Source organism: Schistocerca nitens, chromosome 2, assembly GCF_023898315.1.
Source record: "Schistocerca nitens isolate TAMUIC-IGC-003100 chromosome 2, iqSchNite1.1, whole genome shotgun sequence".
NCBI classification, from domain to species: domain Eukaryota; kingdom Metazoa; phylum Arthropoda; class Insecta; order Orthoptera; family Acrididae; genus Schistocerca; species Schistocerca nitens.
This window is the reverse complement of record NC_064615.1, coordinates 881,373,809-881,392,354: the sequence shown is the minus strand read 5'-3', so window position 1 is coordinate 881,392,354 and position 18,546 is coordinate 881,373,809. Positions and strand designations below refer to the sequence as shown.

Here is an 18,546-nt window from a genome sequence, read left to right as displayed (position 1 = left end):
GGAATGTGTGTGCAGATCAATTAAGTTGGAAAAGCCGAAGAATATTTTCGTCTACTGTTATACATGTTACAGCTGATTATGTTGTTACATTGTATTCTTTATCATTGTTTCTACTTTGCTATCACCCGTTTGTGCTATTTTGTGTCAAAATAAGCGCATCCTTATAAAATTTCCGTTTGTTGCTTTAACTTTGGACACCAGTATAGAACATAAAATGTTAGGAAATGTTTTTTGAAGATACTGGTCTGGAATGTAGCCTTTTATGGAAGCGAAACGCATACATTAAACAGTAATTACAAGAAGAGAATAGACGCTTTTGAAATATTGAACGTTAGATGGGTGGATCGCATAACTAATATGGAGGTACTGAGTCGAATGTGGGAAAAATGAAGAGTATCATACCGGTTGTTATTCAGAGACGTGCTCAGGATAGCTTAGTGTGGATAGCTGCGTTGAACCAGTCTTCGGACTTAAGATCATTGTGACAACAGATTAAACAAAAAAAATTCTACGTTTGTACATCTCACTGACATGAGGAGAAATGTTTTCTTACCCCAACACGAATCTTGCTGTTTTTGGCGACGAGGTCCTTCCTGAGTCCTTCAGCCATGACCCTCACAGCTGTTTTGTTGACTGAGTGCATCCCGAGGCCATCACTGAACACCGGGACGTGCGCCGCTGTACTGGAAAAGAAAGTCGCCCATACAGCGTCGTCAGAACGCAGGTTGCTCCGAAACAAGTTCCCAATCTGCAAAATACTGTGAAATTAGTGCCAGACCAAAGGAGGGCGGCAAGACAGACTACTAAACTGCCTCTAAGTGAGCTGTAATTAATCGAGCCTTGTCTTCCCATTCCCTTATAGAACGATACGTCGGTGGCGCTAGAATTTTCCTAGATTCCTCAACACTGATCCTGAAATTTTGTTGATAGGATTTACTGGGATAGTTTGTGTCTGTCTTCATGTGCCTGACAGTTCAGTTTTCATCTTCCTGCCAAAAAACCGAAGTCTGTCATCTGCTTTGCCTATGACTGAGCCTATGTGATCATTCCTTTCCATGTCACCACAAACTGTTACGTGCGAGTATTTGTATGAATTGGATAAGTCAGTTGGGAGACTGCGAATGTTTGTTTCACGTACAACTTGAAACGCCATATCTATGTGCAGTAATTGCTCCTGGATATATGATGGAGAAACTCCGAAACGCGTCTTATGACAAATAAAGGCATCTTTATCCTATGTTTCAAATGGTTCAAATGGCCCTGAGGACTATGGAACTTAACATCTGAGGTCATCAGTACCCTAGAACTTGGAACTACTTAAACCTAACGAACGTAAGGACATCACACACATCCATGCCCGAGGCAGGATTCGAATCTGTGACCGTAGCGGTCGCGCGGTTCCAGACTGAAGCGCCTAGAGCCGCTCGGCCACAACGGCCGGCTGCCCTATGTTTGACTTTCGCGACCCAGTCAGGCTGAATGGAGAACTCCTGATTGTTGCAATAATGTTCACCTGCCTCCTACAAGACTTTATGTCACATTTATATTGTTGATATTCGTTCTCGGAAATCTTAAAATCCCTGAGATCGATGTCTCACTGGTACCAATGTTGATAACAGACAAAAATAGTAGAGACTCTCGATTCCCGGAATAAATCAAACGCCTATATACGTTATTAAGTTTGCACGGTACCCTCATTACGTAAGTCCTTCTCTTACTTGGCCAGCAGTGTAATCGCAAGATGACACTTCGGGACGCACCCATTACTGTGTCCACAGCAGTGAAACTTTCACCCTCTCCGAGCCGTCCAATTGCACCTGAAGTTCTCAAATGATGTCTTGCTGTACCACACAGGATGTCTCACCAATCCGTGCCACAAAAACCTCGTCAAACACCGTACTGCACGAACTATCGAATGCGTACAGAGCGTTCGTGCACAGGCTTCGCTGAAGTTAACACGTCCACATTTCATTTTACTGGCACTGGTCGGTTTTTCCGCAGTAACTGGCGGTTGTTTCTTAGCAAGTTAGAATTGTTCCTTAGCAGATGTGGACCAGTGTGTTTTTATTTCCTGAAAACGAGGAATAAATGCCTGAAGCCGCGTGGGGTAGCGGCGCGGTCTAGGGGGCCTTGTCACGGTACGCGCAGCTCCCCATGTCGGAGGTTCGAGTTCTCTGTCGGGCATGGGCGTGTGTGTGTTGTGTGTTGTCCTTAGCGGAAGTTCGTTTAAGTTAGATTAAGTGGTGTGTAAGCCTAGGGATAGAAAACTTCGGCAGTTTGGTCCAATAGGAACTTACCACAAAAAATCCATGAAACAGATTTGAATTCAGGAGCCGTCATTACGACTAAATTTATCATTTCGACAAACTGCACGACTTCATGAAATAGTTACGTACACTTTCCTATGACTTGCTCTGCAGCACGCGTATATATCCTACGTCTACTAGATCGTTCTCATACGTATTGTCGAGAAACGTCGTAAAACGCTGTTCCCCAGGTAAATTTTTAGCGATCATGTGTTAATAATAATAATAATAATAATAATAATAATAATAATAATAATTAATTAATTAATTTCATCAGTTTACAATTTTAGACGACTGTAACATTATCTGACCGTGGATCAAATGCTTGTGTTCAGAATCATACATCTATCGATAGATATTTTGATGCTTTTTATTTGTGTTGGCATCATTCAGCAGATGTTGAAGAGAATTATGGAATAAAATTGTTGATGTCAGTGGTCTTCCCTGGTTCCAAAGTAATTGAGTACACATGTTGTCACTAGCGCTTCCACAATAGGATGGAAAATTCCCATCCCCACTGAGAATAGCTCAGACATTAATCAACAGCGATATAAAAAATTTTTTAAAAATAGTCTGAGTCAGATCGACTAACGCCATTTAAAAACGATTCAAGGACATATAAATGTGTTTTGCCGCGTAATGTTTTTACAGCTACGTTTTCCGTCGTATTGTGCACCTTGATGTGTGACGGATAGCATTAGAACGATATTTCTACTACTGTTACTCTCGGAAACAGTATACAAAAATAAATCAATATTCTTCAGGCAAAGAAAGATATTCCTATGACTGCCTTGAAGATGGCAAGCTGTCTAGCCATAAAACTCATAAAAGCAGGGTGACCTGTGCAATCCTTATTGTAAACTTAAAACAGTTCAAATGAGCTATCACAAAAAAAATGAAAATGCACATGCCATAGTTTTTAGATCTGAAGTACAAAACTAACCAAAAGTGCTAATAATATTTTACAGAAAAAAGCGAGGTAACACATAGGTGTCAAAATATCTTTGTTTAAAGAACGAAAAGAAAAAAAATTGTGTTTTGCAAAAGGCTAAGTTTTAAAAAACCTGAAGCCTTTTTTAATTTTCCGCTGTTTTTCTTTCTCTTTTTTCCACTCAACTGTATTTATATTTGTTAGACTTACTTGTTGCAGATTTCACTGCCGAGTAGCTACAACTTCAAGCATTTGACAGGGATGCCATTTTCAATGAAATTCCACAACAGTGTGGGTGAGTCGATGAGTGTGGGCAAGGAGTCTTCGGACTTGTGTTGACACATTAATAATTTTTTTCATGTTCTGTATCAAGGGACGACATATTTTGTAGATTTAGATCTGTTCTTGCATCCATGTAAGAAGCCTGAAGTTCGAACCACGTGGGACTAAAATCGAGGTCATTTTGTGTGAAATATCACACCGTATAATTGACAACCATACTGTATGTCCGAATGTGCAATGCCACGTACTGAGTGAGACGTCATATGAGAACTAAGAGTGTAGCAATGTTTCCAATCATTATCGAGGTTGCGAACTCTTTATGTCAGTGAACATTTGGTTTGTGCCTACCAAGAATTTTGGGAACGTAAGTGTCCACGTTGGCTGTCATTAAAAGAAGAGAAACAACACATAGCTAAATGTCAACAGCGAGGTAAAGGACTGATCGAGTGACAGATGAATCACTATTAGAGTCAGTTCCACAACAGTCACTACTGCCGTACCTACTTACCGAATTATACACAGAGGTTTGTACATGTGTGTGTGTGTATGTGTATGTGTGGCCGCCTATACCAGCCTAATTATCTAAGCGCCATCTCATATGTACTGATATGTGTGTTTGTGTTTGTGTGTGTGTGTGTGTGTGTGTGTGTGTGTGTGTGTTACGAGCGTCGTCACATAAGCGCTGGCTCCTACCTGCTGATGTGGATGATGAAGCCGTCGTCGACGCCCCTCCTCATCATGTCCTGGACCGCCTCCCTGCTGCAGATGGCCAGGCCAAGCTCGTTCACCTCAAACATCTGCCTCCAGTGTTCTGTTTCACCGGCTGAACAAGTCAAGACAATTGAGCATCAGGCAGGTAGTTTTCTAAATATGGTTACGTAACTTAAACAGCAGTTTTCACGCAACAATTTCAGAGAAGGAAATGGGCTGAAAAAATATATCCCAAACTTCACAGATATCTTGCCACAATTATGACTTTCAGTTTCCAGAGTTACATTCAACCACGTGTTTCTGAGTATCAAATACACATTTTCGGTAAAACCTGTTGTTACCTTCATTTGCACGCTTCTTAAATAATCCTCCGGCTTTCCTCTAGGAAAACACACACCACGTCCACTTGTTGCACTACCAAGAACACTAAAAAGAGTATTCTTTACGGCGGACGCCGTGCCAATTAAACAAAGACTATCAAGAACAAAAGATTACCCAAAGCACGCTATCTGATAAAAAGCAGCGAAGTCTGCAGCCTTATAAATAGTATCGAAAATACACCCAACCAAATGAGTAAACATAATTCGTGACCAGGTGAAACCAAACCACTGTCTAGATGAGGCTGTCCGCTACAAAACAACGAAATCCACAGCATTGCACTCGCATTCGGAAGGACGACGGTTCAATCCCGCGTCCGGCCATCCTGATTTAGGTTTTCCGTGATTTCCCTAAATCGCTACAGGCAAATGCCGGGATGGTTCCTCTGAAAGGGCACGGCCGACTTCCTTCCCCATCCTTCCCTATCCAATGAGACCGATGACCTAGCTGTTTGGTCTCTTCCCCCCCAAACAAGCAACCAACCACAGCATTGCACATAGTTTAGCAAATACGTCAGGCGAAATGAGTCAGCGTAATTCGTGGCATAGTGACAGTGTAGATCACAAACAAAAAGACGATAAAACCAAAAATATAATGTTTACTCCCAATAAATAGTACATACAAATACTAAGGTGGTCTCAAAGACAGAATACCTGCAGAGATGCTGAAAGAGGGAACAGATATCCTATGAGAAAGAGTGCATCACTTAATCTGTTTAATTTGGAAGAGAGAAGAGATCCCGGCAGAATGGAAGCAGTATTTCATCTGCCCAACACTTAGAAAAGGAGATATAGTGAGATGCAGTAACTGTGGAGGAATTACCTTATTGCGCAAAGCTTTTAAAATCCTGAGAATGTTTTTGCTGAAGTGGCTAACACCATACACTAAGGAGGTACTTAGATTCCAACAAACAGGATTTAGAAAGAGAAACTCAACCGTTCACCAACTACATTCAATAATGCATCCAAACAGCGTATGACTGTGTGCACAGGCAAGCAAGAACTGGGAAGGACGACGATTCTCAAGAAACTAATAAAACTAACTCAAGCGTATGTACAGGAGTCAACAAGCACAGTGAAAGCGAATGGAAAGATGTCAGAGCAGTTCAAGTTGAGGACCCGAATGCGACAAGCAGCCTGGCTCTCCCCATTTCCTGTTTAGCATTGGGAAAGGTAACAAGCTTGGAGACAGGAATGCAACTGGGGAGAAGGATCAACACCCTGATCTATGCGGATAATGTAGTTTTAACAGGACAGAATGAGCACGATCTGGTTCAGATTGAAAGAGTGTTAATGGAAGAGGCAATGAGAGCAGGCTTGAAGATGAATATGGGTAAGAGCACGGAGTAGAGAGAATGATGACAGACCTTTGGATGTGGATGGTAAGATCTTCGAAAGAGCAAAAAATATCTTGGGGCAGTGTTCAGTGAAAGAAACGAGACCAGGAAATAAAGGTAAGAATTCAAGCATGAAACAGGTCAAGCTTTGCACTCTGAAAGCTGCTGAAGTCCCGGCTTCTACCAAGAAGCACGAAAATTGGGATCTGCAGGACAGCAATAAAACCTGCCCTGGATTATAACACAAAATAGAGAAAGAAAACTCCTGGAGTTTGAAAATGCTACTCTGGGACAGATTTATGGGACATTGAAGACTGGAGACGACTGCAGAGAAAGGAAAAACAGCGAATTGCAGTAGCTGTACAAATCTCTGGGCGTTGTGGCTGTGATTAGAGACAGGAGACTGAAGTGGTATGGGCACACAGCGTTTCGAGACGGCCAGGGCAGGGGATGGAAAAAGACATCAGAGGCGACAGACCGATGATGGGAACAGTTGGGGAAGAATACATGGAGCGAGAAAGACGGAGGAAGCTGAATGGCGAGGTCGCAGACTGACTGTGTTTTGTTTGGCAAACCTGATAAGTAAGTAATTAACGTGGTTTTATAGATTTTGATGAAACAAAAGAATTGATTTTATGTTTATTGTCTGCTTCGTGTCTCCCCTTAAAAGAATCCACTAGGATGCTTGGCTGCACTAATAACGTAGAAAACAAAATTCCAGAAAAGAGAAAGAATCGAGCAAAGCAACACGGCAAGACACGAGTTGGTCAAACGTTAAGTGCTTGTTAATGGCATGATTAAAATGTACGAGTGGCTGAAGAAAAAATGTATTTATGTGGGGAATCGAAATGACCGAATAAAATTAATGAAGGAGAATTTGCGGCGGATAGATGTCGCATAAAACAGAAAGAAATTGTTACAGACGGAATTAATACAGAGATAATTATGGGGATATGTAGAAAAAAAGGAAAAATTCTTAAACGTACAACGTGTAGGTTTCAGAAGAGTTAATAATTGCAGCAGTATTTTATCATTTTGCTGAAAAAGATTTCCCTTATTCAAACCATGACCAGCTTTAGACACCTGTATACAGGGTTTACAAAAAGGTACGGCCAAACTTTCAGGAAACATTCCTCACACACAAAGAAAGAAAATATGTTATATGGACATGTGTGCGGAAACGCTTACTTTCCATGTTAGAGCTCATTTTATTACTTCTTTTCAAATCACATTAATCATGGAATGGAAACACACAGCAACAGAACGTACCAGCGTGACTTCAAACACTTTGTTGCAAGAAATGTTCAAAATGTCCTTCGTTAGCGAGGATACATGCATTCACCCTCCGTCGCATCGAATCCCTGATGCGCTGATGCAGCCCTGGAGAATGGCGTATTGTATCACAGCCGTCCACAATACGAGCACGAAGAGTCTCTACTTTGGTACCGGGGTTGCGTTGACAAGAGCTTTCAAATGCCCCCATAAATGAAAGTCAAGAGGGTTGAGGTCAGGAGAGCGTGGAGGCCATGGAATTGGTCCGCCTCTACCAATCCATCGGTCACCGAATCTGTTGTTGAGAAGCGTACGAACACTTCGACATCGTGCATGAACCACATGTTGTGTCGTACTTGTAAAGGCACATGTTCTAGCAGCACGGGTAGAGTATCCCGTATGAAATCATGATAACGTGCTCCACTGAGCGTAGGTGGAAGAACATACTGACGAAACTAAAATGAGCTCTAACATGGAAATTAAGCGTTTCCGGACACATGTCCACATAACATCTTTTCTTTATTTGTGCGTGAGGAATGTTTCCTGAAAGTTTCAAAAATGGTTCAAATGGCTCTAAGCACTATGGGACTCAACATATGAGGTCGTCAGTCCCCTAGACTTAGAAACCACTTAAACCTAACTAGCCTAAGGACATCACACACATCCATGGCCGAGGCAGGATTCGAACCTGCGACCGTAGCAGTCGCGCGGTTCCGGACTGAAGCGCCTAGAACCGCTTGACCACCGCGGCCGGCTCTTGAAAGTTTGGCCGTACCCTTTTGTAACACGCTGTATAGATTTATGCTCACTGTTTTTAGTCCTCTTTGCATATTCCATAGAGACCCGACAGAATCGAGTGTTTTGGTAAATCCATTCGGGTCCTGAAATCAGATTTAATAGTTGTCCTCTATGCTCTATTTACTTCTATACTTTTTTTCTCGTAAGTCACTACAAAGTCTTTCTACATAAAACATACATCAGCGTAACATAAATGTGACCACCTGTCGGAAGCCTGAATAGCCATCTTTTGCAACGCAGATAGGCAGGAACAGAGACAATGATCTGGAAGATACCGACAGGGATGTGCAGCTGTGCCGACTGCATTTCTATGGACACCAGCTCTAGGTTTTCGGTCGAGGATTCGGAGTGCGGACAGGTCGATGTGGTCCACAGATTCTCGATTTAAATCAGGGGAGTTTGGGGGCCAGGGGAGTACGGTAAACTCATCCTGGCTCTCTTCGAACGACGGAGACACACTGAGAGCTGTGTGACACGTTGTACTGTCCTGCTGGTAGCTGCCATAGTGCCAAGGAAAAATATACTGCATTTGGGGGGAGGGGGGACATGGTTCCGAAGAGTAGATGCATACTTGTGTTGATCTGTTGAGCCTTCCACAATGACGATGCACCCAGAGAATGGCACCAAAATATTCCCCAGACCATAACGCTCCCTCCTCCGGCCTGGACTCTTCCAACGATTGTTGCAGACTGTCTGCCTTCAGACGTTTCACTCCAACAGCCACTTTTTCGATAGAGCAAGAAAATGATCTGGAAAGACCATCTGAAGCTACTCAATGGACGTCCGATTGTGGTGCTGACAAGTAGATTCCAGCCTCTGCCGCAGATGAACGGCAGTCAGCCTGGGTGCATGAACCAAGCACCTGCTGCGGTCGCCCATACGCAGCAACACTCGCTAAACGGTCGTTGAGGAGACACTGTTGGTAGCGCCTTGACTCATCTGGGTGGTCAGTGGGTCAACTGTTGCAGGTCTAATCACCCGTATACACCTCTACAGCAGTCGTCCACCCCTGTCATCGATGACCCGTGGTGCACCGTAGTCGCCCCGTCGCCGGTTTTTGGTAGCACTCGTTTGCCATGCATGACATACATTAACCAAGACGGCACTCGAACAGTTTACAGACTTAGCCGTTTCAGAAATACTCCCACCCTTGGCCCGGAAGCCGATGGTCAAATACTTTCGGATGTCAGATAAATCGCTCCATTTCCACACTACGACAGCGGCTGACCTATTGTCTGCACCCCTCGAAAAGACACTATATACCCTCCACTGCTAGTTCTGCCACATGCCGTCTGTGAGTGGTTATTGCATGTTGACATCGAATACAGGCGGTGGTCACATGAACGTGACTGTACTGTGTATAAAATTGTTTATCTTGGTTACAGCATCATTGATTTCATGAAGAAGTCAAACTGAAAAGCCGTGCGGATACCCGTGCGGTCTAGGGCGTCTTGCCACGATTCGCGCGGCTCCCACTGTCGGAGGTTCGAGTCTTCCCTCGGGCATGGGTGTATGTGTTGTCCTCAGCGTAATTTAGTTTAAGTTGGATTAAGTAGTGTGTAAGCCTAGGGACCGATGACCTTAGCAGTTTGGTGCCACAGAACTTACCACAAATTTCCAATTTTCCATATGAAAATATTATAAGGAGTTGAATATCCTTTCCTAAAACGCATTTGCTCTTCAGTAACCAGGCCTCACTTACAGAGTCTGTTGTGCATAACCGTGGCGTACAATATCTGAGGAGTATAAATTAGTTTGCTCCCATGAAGTATTCTTGTTGTTGTTGTGGTCTTCAGTCCTGAGACTGGTTTGATGCAGCTCTCCATACTACTCTATCCTGTGCAAGCTTCTTCATCTCCCAGTACCTACTGCAACCTACATCCTTCTGAATCTGCTTAGTGTATTCATCTCTTGGTCTCCCTCTACGATTTTTACCCTCCACGCTGCCCTCCAATGCTAAATTTGTGATCCCTTGATGCCTCAGGACATGTCCTACCAACCGATCCCTTCTTCTAGTCAAGTTGTGCCACAAACTTCTCTTCTCCCCAATCCTATTCAGTACCTCCTCATTAGTTACGTGATCTACCCACCTTATCTTCAGCATTCTTCTGTAGCACCACATTTCGAAAGCTTCTATTCTCTTCTTGCCCAAACTAGTTATCGTCCATGTTTCACTTCCATACATGGCTACACTCCATACAAATACTTTCAGAAACGATTTCCTGACACTTAAATCTATACTCGATGTTAACAAATTTCTCTTCTTCAGAAACGATTTCCTTGCCATTGCCAGTCTACATTTTATATCCTCTCTACTTCGACCATCATCAGTTATTTTACTCCCTAAATAGCAAAACTCCTATACTACTTTAAGTGTCTCATTTCCTAATCTAATTCCCTCAGCATCACCAGATTTAATTTGACTACATTCCATTATCCCCGTTTTGCTTTTGTTGATGTTCATCTTGTATCCTCCTTTCAAGACACTGTCCATTCCGTTCAACTGCTCTTCCAAGTCCTTTGCTGTCTCTGACAGAATTACAATGTCATCGGCGAACCTCAAAGTTTTTACTTCTTCTCCATGAATTTTAATACCTACTCCGAATTTTTCTTTTGTTTCCTTTACTGCTTGCTCAATATACAGATTGAATAACATCGGGGAGAGGCTACAACCCTGTCTCACTCCTTTCCCAACCACTGCTTCCCTTTCATGCCCCTCGACTCTTATAACTGCCATCTGGTTTCTGTACAAATTGTAAATAGCCTTTTGCTCCCTGTATTTTACCCCTGCCACCTTCAGAATTTGAAAGAGAGTATTCCAGTTAACATTGTCAAAAGCTTTCTCTAAGTCTACAAATGCTAGAAACGTAGGTTTGCCTTTTCTTAATCTAGCTTCTAAGATAAGTCGTAAGGTTAGTATTGCCTCACGTGTTCCAACATTTCTACGGAATCCTAACTGATCTTCCCCGAGGTCCGCTTCTACCAGTTTTTCCATTCGTCTGTAAAGAATTCGCGTTAGTATTTTGCAACTGTGACTTATTAAACTGATAGTTCGGTAATTTTCACATCTGTCAACACCTGCTTTCTTTGGGATTGGAATTATTATATTCTTCTTGAAGTCGGAGGGTATTTCGCCTGTCTCATACATCTTGCTCACCAGATGGTAGAGTTTTGTTATGACTGGCTCTCCTAAGGCCATCAGTAGTTCTAATGGAATTTTGTCTACTCCCGGGGCGTTGTTTCGACTCAGGTCTTTCAGTGCTCTGTCAAACTCTTCACGCAGTATCTTATCTCCCATTTCGTCTTCATCTACATCCTCTTCCATTTCCATAATATTGTCCTCAAGTACATCGCCCTTGTATAAACCCTCTATATACTCCTTCCACCTTTCTGCCTTCCCTTCTTTGCTTAGAACTGGGTTGCCATCTGAGCTCTTGATATTCATACAAGTGGTTCTCTTGTCTCCAAAGGTCTCTTTAATTTTCCTGTAGTATTCTTATAGAGCAATAATGCCTGTGCAATCTTCCTGTTTTGACGATATTCTGTGCGGCAAAGACAGATTAAAAATATGAAGTTACATGAACTACTAAGGATGCTCAACCTTCTATTCATAATTTTCAACTCGCCAGCCCTATTTACGTTAAATACATATCTGAATATCATTGTCACCACAGTTTTAACACACCATAGTAGAGGAAATAATTCTGTGAATCATGTAAATTGTATTAAACATTTGTCGTGTTTCTGTGGAACAACAGTTCAAGAAGCTAGCCCGCTATTCGCCACACGAGTGTGGGCGAGAGGCCTTGAGGCTGTACCCGTCCCGACCAGTAATCGTTAATTATGGTCGCAGTACCAACACACGTGTGATTCGCGTCCATGATTTGTGGTGTTTCATAGTATTTCTTTGTCCACATTAAAATGCACACATATGCTGTAATATCTGTAACTTTTTGCTGTAGTTGACAATGAATTCCTTCACATTTCCGGCCATTCATAAATTGGAAAAAAAAAGTGAAATGCGCGTATGCTTTGCTGGCTGGGAGGTCCAAAAAATGGCTCTGAGCACTATGGGACTCAACTGCTGAGGTCATAAGTCCCCTAGAACTTAGAACTACTTAAACCTAACTAACCTAAGGACAACACACACATCCATGCCCGAGGCAGGATTCGAACCTGCGACCGTAGCGGTCGCGCGGTTCCAGACTGTAGCGCCAGAACCGCTCGGCCACCGCGACCGGCCTGGGAGGTCCAGTCCGGAAGTTCGGCCGCCAAGTGCAAGTCGACGCCACACTGGACAACCTGCGTGCTAGTAGTGCGGATGAAGTGATGATGAGGACAGCACAACACCCAGTCCACGAGCCGAGAAAATCTCCAGTCCGGGCCCCGCTGCATGGGAGGCAAGCACTTCACCACTCCGCTAAGCAGGCTGACATTTACAAATTAATTAAACGTAAATACATTCAAATTTGAAATATTTGGTTTTACATTTGCATACGTACATACAAAATCAGTTTCGTGATCGACACCAGCGCTGTTGACCAGGATGTCGACTCCATTGAGGTTCTCCCTAATCCACTTGAAAGCTGAGAGGATGCTTTCTTCTTTTCCTACGTCTCCTTGAATAGCGTACAGTTTGCCCGGCGACCCCTTCACTTCAAGAGCCTAAGCAAAAACAGAAAGAATGCTTTTAAGTTCTTCATAAGGTAATAATGTCAAAGCTATGCGAAACACGACACTGGTATGCTGCTCTAACACAGGGTGGTTAGACAAGTTGTTTCATGTACGGCGCAGCCGCTGGTCCGTTTTGTGGGAATCAGTACCACTGCAGGCAGTCTGCAGCTGTGTGACTCTTCGGCCCTTTATGCGGGCAGTGTGCCATGTACCGTATCGGTTTTAACGAGAGAGGAGCGGCCTTTGTAAGAAGAACGGGAAAATCTTTGTCCCGTTTAACTCTTCATACTTGTGTGACAGTGGCCTCTGCTACACACACAGCTGTGCACGAATTCAAACAGAGTAACCATAGTGTCCGTTGATCAATTCACACACTGCTAAGGCGAATGTCGAGTGGAAGAATGATTTTCGGTACATCTCTGTATTCGTTCTAATTTCTCGAATTTGCTCGTCGTGGTCATAGTGCGAGATGTATATGGCAGGAGGTAATAGGTCCTCCGACACATCCCGGTACGCGCTTTCTCGAAATTTCATCAGTAAACCTCTTAGTGACCCACAACGCCTCTCTTGTTTGCCAAAGGGGTTGGTTAAGCATCCTGGGAACTCTCTCGCGCCCAATATACGATCCCCTGACGAAACGCGCCGTTCTTCCTTGGATCTCCTCTGTCAGTCCTACCTTGTGAGGACCCTATATTGATGAACATTACTTGAGAATCGCTCGAAGAAGCGCCTTAAAAGGCACTTCCTTCGCGGATAAGTTATATTTTCTTGAGATTCTTCAAATGGTTCAAAAGGCTCTAAGCACTATGGGACTTAACATCTGAGTTCATCAGTCACCTAGACTTAGAATTACTTAAACCTAACTAACCTAAGGACACCATACACATCCATGCCCGAGGCAGGATTCGAACTTGTGACCATTGCAGCAGCGCGGTTCCGTAAGATTCTTCAAATGAATCTCTGACATCTGCTTTTCCTACTATTTATTTTATGCGATCATTCCAACAAACGGCGCTCCGGATAATTAGTCCTAGATATCTTACGGCACATACTGCTTTCAGCAGTTTCTCATCAATAGTAGTGACTTTCTTTTCCTATGTATGCGCAATATGTTACATTTATTTACGTTCAGGGTCAACTGCCAGAGACTGCACCATTGATCAACCCTCTGCAGAAAATTCTGCAAATTATACTGTCTTCTGACCTTGCTTCTTTCTTATAGACAAGTGCATCATCTGCAAACAGTCTTAAAAGAGCATCCCACGATTTCTGCAAGATCATGAACACATTGTAAACAGTAACGGTACAATGAACGCTACAATTTTGAAGATCCTATTGAGTTACATCTAGAGCATTTACATTACGTTCAAACCTCTGCGTGGTGAGCAATTAGTGCAACGCGAATTATTGAACCATTTCTTTTCCGCCAAACCATGACTTCTGATAGGGGAACACGAGCAGTATACTGCAACCTTTTTTCGGAGATCTAATGACTGATTAAAAGACAGTTATTACAAGCAGGTCAAAAGCACACGCCACCAGCACTTTTTTTGTTGACAGAATAGTTTGACGATAGGAAATTTCTTCCCGACAGCGGCCTGCCTACTTGTTCGTTGATTCCCGCTTAGCATCGTAGTGGTACACGTCAGATAACGCATTTGTACTTATCGTGTAATTGAAAGGGTCGGCTGAAAAAAGTGTTAACCCACAAGAGTGCAATTTCAGGTATGCTGTTTTAACAGTTTGTTTACACTTAAAGACAAGACGTATATACCATAAAACAAAGCAAGAAATGAAGCGGACAATGCTTCCTACCACTACATAGTGAAGTACTTGTTACCAGAAAGTAGTGCATTTCAAGAACACAACAGCTTATACTATCAAGCTAATTTTAACTTTTACTATACTTAACTGAGAGTAATTTCTTTCGCCGACACCTTCAACACGTACGATTTGACCATCAGTATGAAAACAATAGTTTATAAGAGTAAAAAATGAAAAAAAATGCATTGAAGTCACTTTCAAGAACAGAAAGACAATTCGTCAGAAACAATTATAAACTGGTGGCCACAGTGTAATGAAATCACAAAAATAAGGATAATGTACAAGAAGATGCACTTGAACAAAGTACGTGACTCAGCGTAGTAGTAGAGGATAAACTATTTTTTTAATACAGAACATGTGTGGAATATACAAAATGGATTTTTCGCTTTAAGCAACTGTGTCGCGATTTACGGCATGTTAAATTCGCTCCCATTCCGATGTGTTTGCCTGTCACCCAGTCACCCAGAGTTCGCCACGCTCGGGCTGCGAGAAGCCTTGGGCAGAGAGGGAGGCAGTCCGTGAAGAGCTGCGGCCAGTAAGGGAGCAACTGATATGGTTTGAGTAGTATGCGAAGTGTTGTGATTCACCTGGCCAGCACTGCAGCAGTGTGATCGAATCAAGACCTGCGAGGCGGCCGGTGTGGCCAGCGGGTCTAGGCGCTTCAGTCTGGAACCGCGCGACCGCTACGGTCGCATGTTCGAATCCTGCCTCGGGCATGGGTGTGTGTGATGTCCTTAGGTTAGTTAGGTTTAAGTAGTTCTAAGTTCTAGGGGACTGATGACCTCAGATGTTAAGTCCCATAGTGCTCAGAGCCATTTGAACCAAGGCCTGCGATAGCAGCCAACGAATCTTGTTACAAATTCTCGGACATCGGTTCCTGTTCCGAGTGGGTGGAGGTTATGCGTCTGGTGTCCAGGGGAGGTCGAGCTGACTATAGATGTTAAGTCCCATAGTGCTCAGAGCCATTTGAACCAAGGCCTGCGATAGCAGCCAGCGAATCTTGTTACAAATTCTCGGACATCGGTTCCTGTTCCGAGTGGGTGGAGGTTATGCGTCTGGTGTCCAGGGGAGGTCGAGCTGACTATACCCAAATGGAAGCTACACAAGTGGATGCTACCTGTGGTATGCGCTCTTGAGTGGCGGTGCGCCAGAGGAGTGTCATGCTGGTAGTGCTTGACGAAAACATAGGTTGTGCCGTCGCTTGCATGCTGGTTATGACTGAAGCTGAAGCAGTGCTGACGGTTGGAGGGTTCCGTGATTTCCTTCTCGTTATTGTCAGTGCATGCGTTGCAAGGCCTAACTGTGTTTGGCTGAAATGTGTTTCAGTTATTGAAGATTTATGTGAATTAGTTCTTGGACTGTGTTCTTGTATTATTGTCGAGATGTGCCTAAATGGATGGTCTTATAGGAGTACCTAGTCGGTTGGCCTAGTGTTTGGGTTTGCTGAACCTATATATATGCATCCTTCTGTATTGTTTAGTTAATTGAGGGAATTAATATTAGCTTTACCTCTTTTTGGCAGTTCTCATTTGTATTTTATTTGTAAATTGTCATCTGAACTGGTGCCTAGCTAGTCTATTACATTATTATCCCTTATAGCTTGTATAGCTACTTAGGCAAAGTCTTCTTGATGTATCTTGTGTTCTCCTGTTCTTGCAAAGCTGACTCTATTTTAAGGGCCAGAAATTTTTCTGGGCTGGCGTTTTATGTTGTAGGCCAAGTTCATGGGTATTTGTTGCATTTAAGTGGAAGTAATATGCCCTTTTGTTTTTATTATGCTCATTTGCTTTGATTTCCTGGCTTCTGTTATTAATAAACTAGGTAAGTGTGCTGTCTGAGAGTTTCTCGACGTAATAACTGCTTCATTGATTCACGCACGTCGTGTCAGATAATGTCATGGAAACTGCACAATATTTCAACGAAATAACTGCTCGTCATCTTCAGGTGCTTACTGAGGCTGTTTTTTTTTTCTTCATTGTGATTTCATTCCGCTGTCCCATATGGGCAGGGGGGGGGGGGGGGAAGGAGGGCAGCGACACAATCTGCTGCTCTTCAGCCGAGGGACATTACAGATATGAAAGAAGATGAAACGATGTATATAGAAAAGGCGATAAAAAGGGGAACACACATAATATGGGGGGAGGCCATGGGGGTTAAAATACACCCTTACACAGAGACTCATGGAGAGAGACAGTTAATGAAAAGGGCACAAAGATAAAAACACTGTTTGTGAAGTGCATAGGACTTAGAATGCACTGAAGTCAAAAGCAGAAGGTAAAAGTTGGCCACAGTAATAAAAATCTGCCCCAGAATGACGGCACTATTAAAACCACTGCACGAGGCAGAACCACAGTGGGGATCGTCAGGAATGGAGAAGAGCTCAGAGCGGTGGGAAGCTAAATGATTAGCCTTATTGAGGTTGTCAGGGGAGGGGCAGTCGTCGAGTAGAAGGGGATAATGCGGGACGGGATGGCTACCAGTAATGTGGTGGAAGGCAGACGAATACTTAGAGTTGACAGGGAGGGTGGTGTTGAGTCATGTACATATCTGATGCCAGTCCTGGCTTTTCTTTGCTGTTAAGAGGTTACGTACATGTTGTCATAATTACTGGTGGCAGAGGAGTGTAACCCGGCCATGGGTGTGGAGGAAGGATGGCAAGGCCTGTGGGATTCATGGAGAAGGACAGCCTGTGGAAAAAGAGTAGGGCAGTGAGGGTGGATAAGCTTGATAGGAACATAGGCCTCTGCAGCATCAGTGACGGTCTTCTGGAGGAAGGACAAGGCATGGGTGATGTCAGTGGGACGTTGAAACGTAAGTGAGTGGCTTTCGACCTGGGAGGCAATGGATGCCTGGTAGGCATCCCAGTCGGCTCGGCAGTAGTCATGGATGGACTTCAGAGGGGCAGCAGGGTAGGGGGCAGGAGATGGGCGATGGACTGAGGAGATGGTGAGAAGGACTGGGAGATGGTCACTACCAGTGGGGTCTAGGGCATCTGTGACCAAGGAGGTTGCGGGAAGCAAGGATGACATGGGGGTGGAGTTACTTTTGGGTGCACTGTGGGAGAAGAATAAGGTTACCTTGAAGGGTAGCGAGGATCTGATGGCATCGCCAAAGGGTGGCAGGGTCGCAGCTGTGGATGTCGAGGTCTGTGGCAACCACAGAGTCGGAGAAGGTGCAGTCAACATAGGAGATGATTCACTGGGGAGAGAAGCTGCTAGATGGACATAGACAGTGGCACAGGTGATGGTGAAAGAGGGAAAAAAGGCACTGAGGATGAGGGTTTCAGTTGGAGCATTGGCAGGGCTTGTGGCCGGACAGGAATATGCTTGAGATGGCCAACAGTGATACCACCTTGTGCTAGGGGAAGGGGATTGTCAATGCAGTGAAGGAGATAGGGAGGGGCGAGGACAACACGGTGAGGTTGGAGGAGGGCTTCATTAAGGATGAAGGAGTCCACCCGGTTCTGGGATATGGTATGCATGAAGGGGTATTTGCTTGCTGGGAGGAAGAGAATGGTTAGTTACAGGAGACAATACTGTTGATGTGCCAGGGTGGGTAGGGGGGAAGTGAGTGGAGGGAGGAAGAGGGAGGTTTAAATGAGGGTGTTGGGATGGGTGAATGTGAGGTGGGCCTGGTTCTGCAAGTATGTGGTGTAGGTGTTCAAATGGAAGACAGAGCATGCAGCAAAGGAGGTCTGCTGACGTCTGCTGTTGGGTGTGAGGGAGTTGGAGGGGTGGATGTCCTGGTGGGCAGACAGAATTTTTGGGTGGATAGGCTTATCGATGGAGCAGACAGGAATGGCATGCTCAGGGTTGGCTGGAGGGGGTTTGGCCTTGCATTTGGAGGAGTAGATGCAGAGGGATTCGTCGCAGATGTTGCAGAAGGAGGAGAGGTGAAGTTAGATTATTAAGGAAGTGGAAGGCTTTACAGTGGGTGTAGGTGGGGTTTCTTTTACAGTTTTGGGTGAGGTGATCATTGTAGAGGAGACAGCATTGGCAGCAGTAGGATTGAGGAGGGGAATGGGAGAGTTCAAG

The 18,546-nt window shown here is 44.1% G+C and overlaps 1 protein-coding gene across 1 annotated transcript in view; it reads right to left on the bottom strand.

Annotated features, from left to right (window-relative positions):
- Nucleotides 1-18,546, bottom strand: part of LOC126237183 (dehydrogenase/reductase SDR family member 11-like) — a 68,157-nt gene that overhangs the window by 30,133 nt on the left and 19,478 nt on the right. Inside the window, exons 2-4 of the mRNA XM_049947059.1 lie at nucleotides 12,517-12,679; nucleotides 4,213-4,342; nucleotides 554-683 (exon numbers count right to left, since the gene is read on the bottom strand). Of these exons, the coding sequence (XP_049803016.1) occupies nucleotides 554-683; nucleotides 4,213-4,342; nucleotides 12,517-12,679 (423 nt within the window). The remainder of the gene's footprint in view (nucleotides 1-553; nucleotides 684-4,212; nucleotides 4,343-12,516; nucleotides 12,680-18,546) is intronic.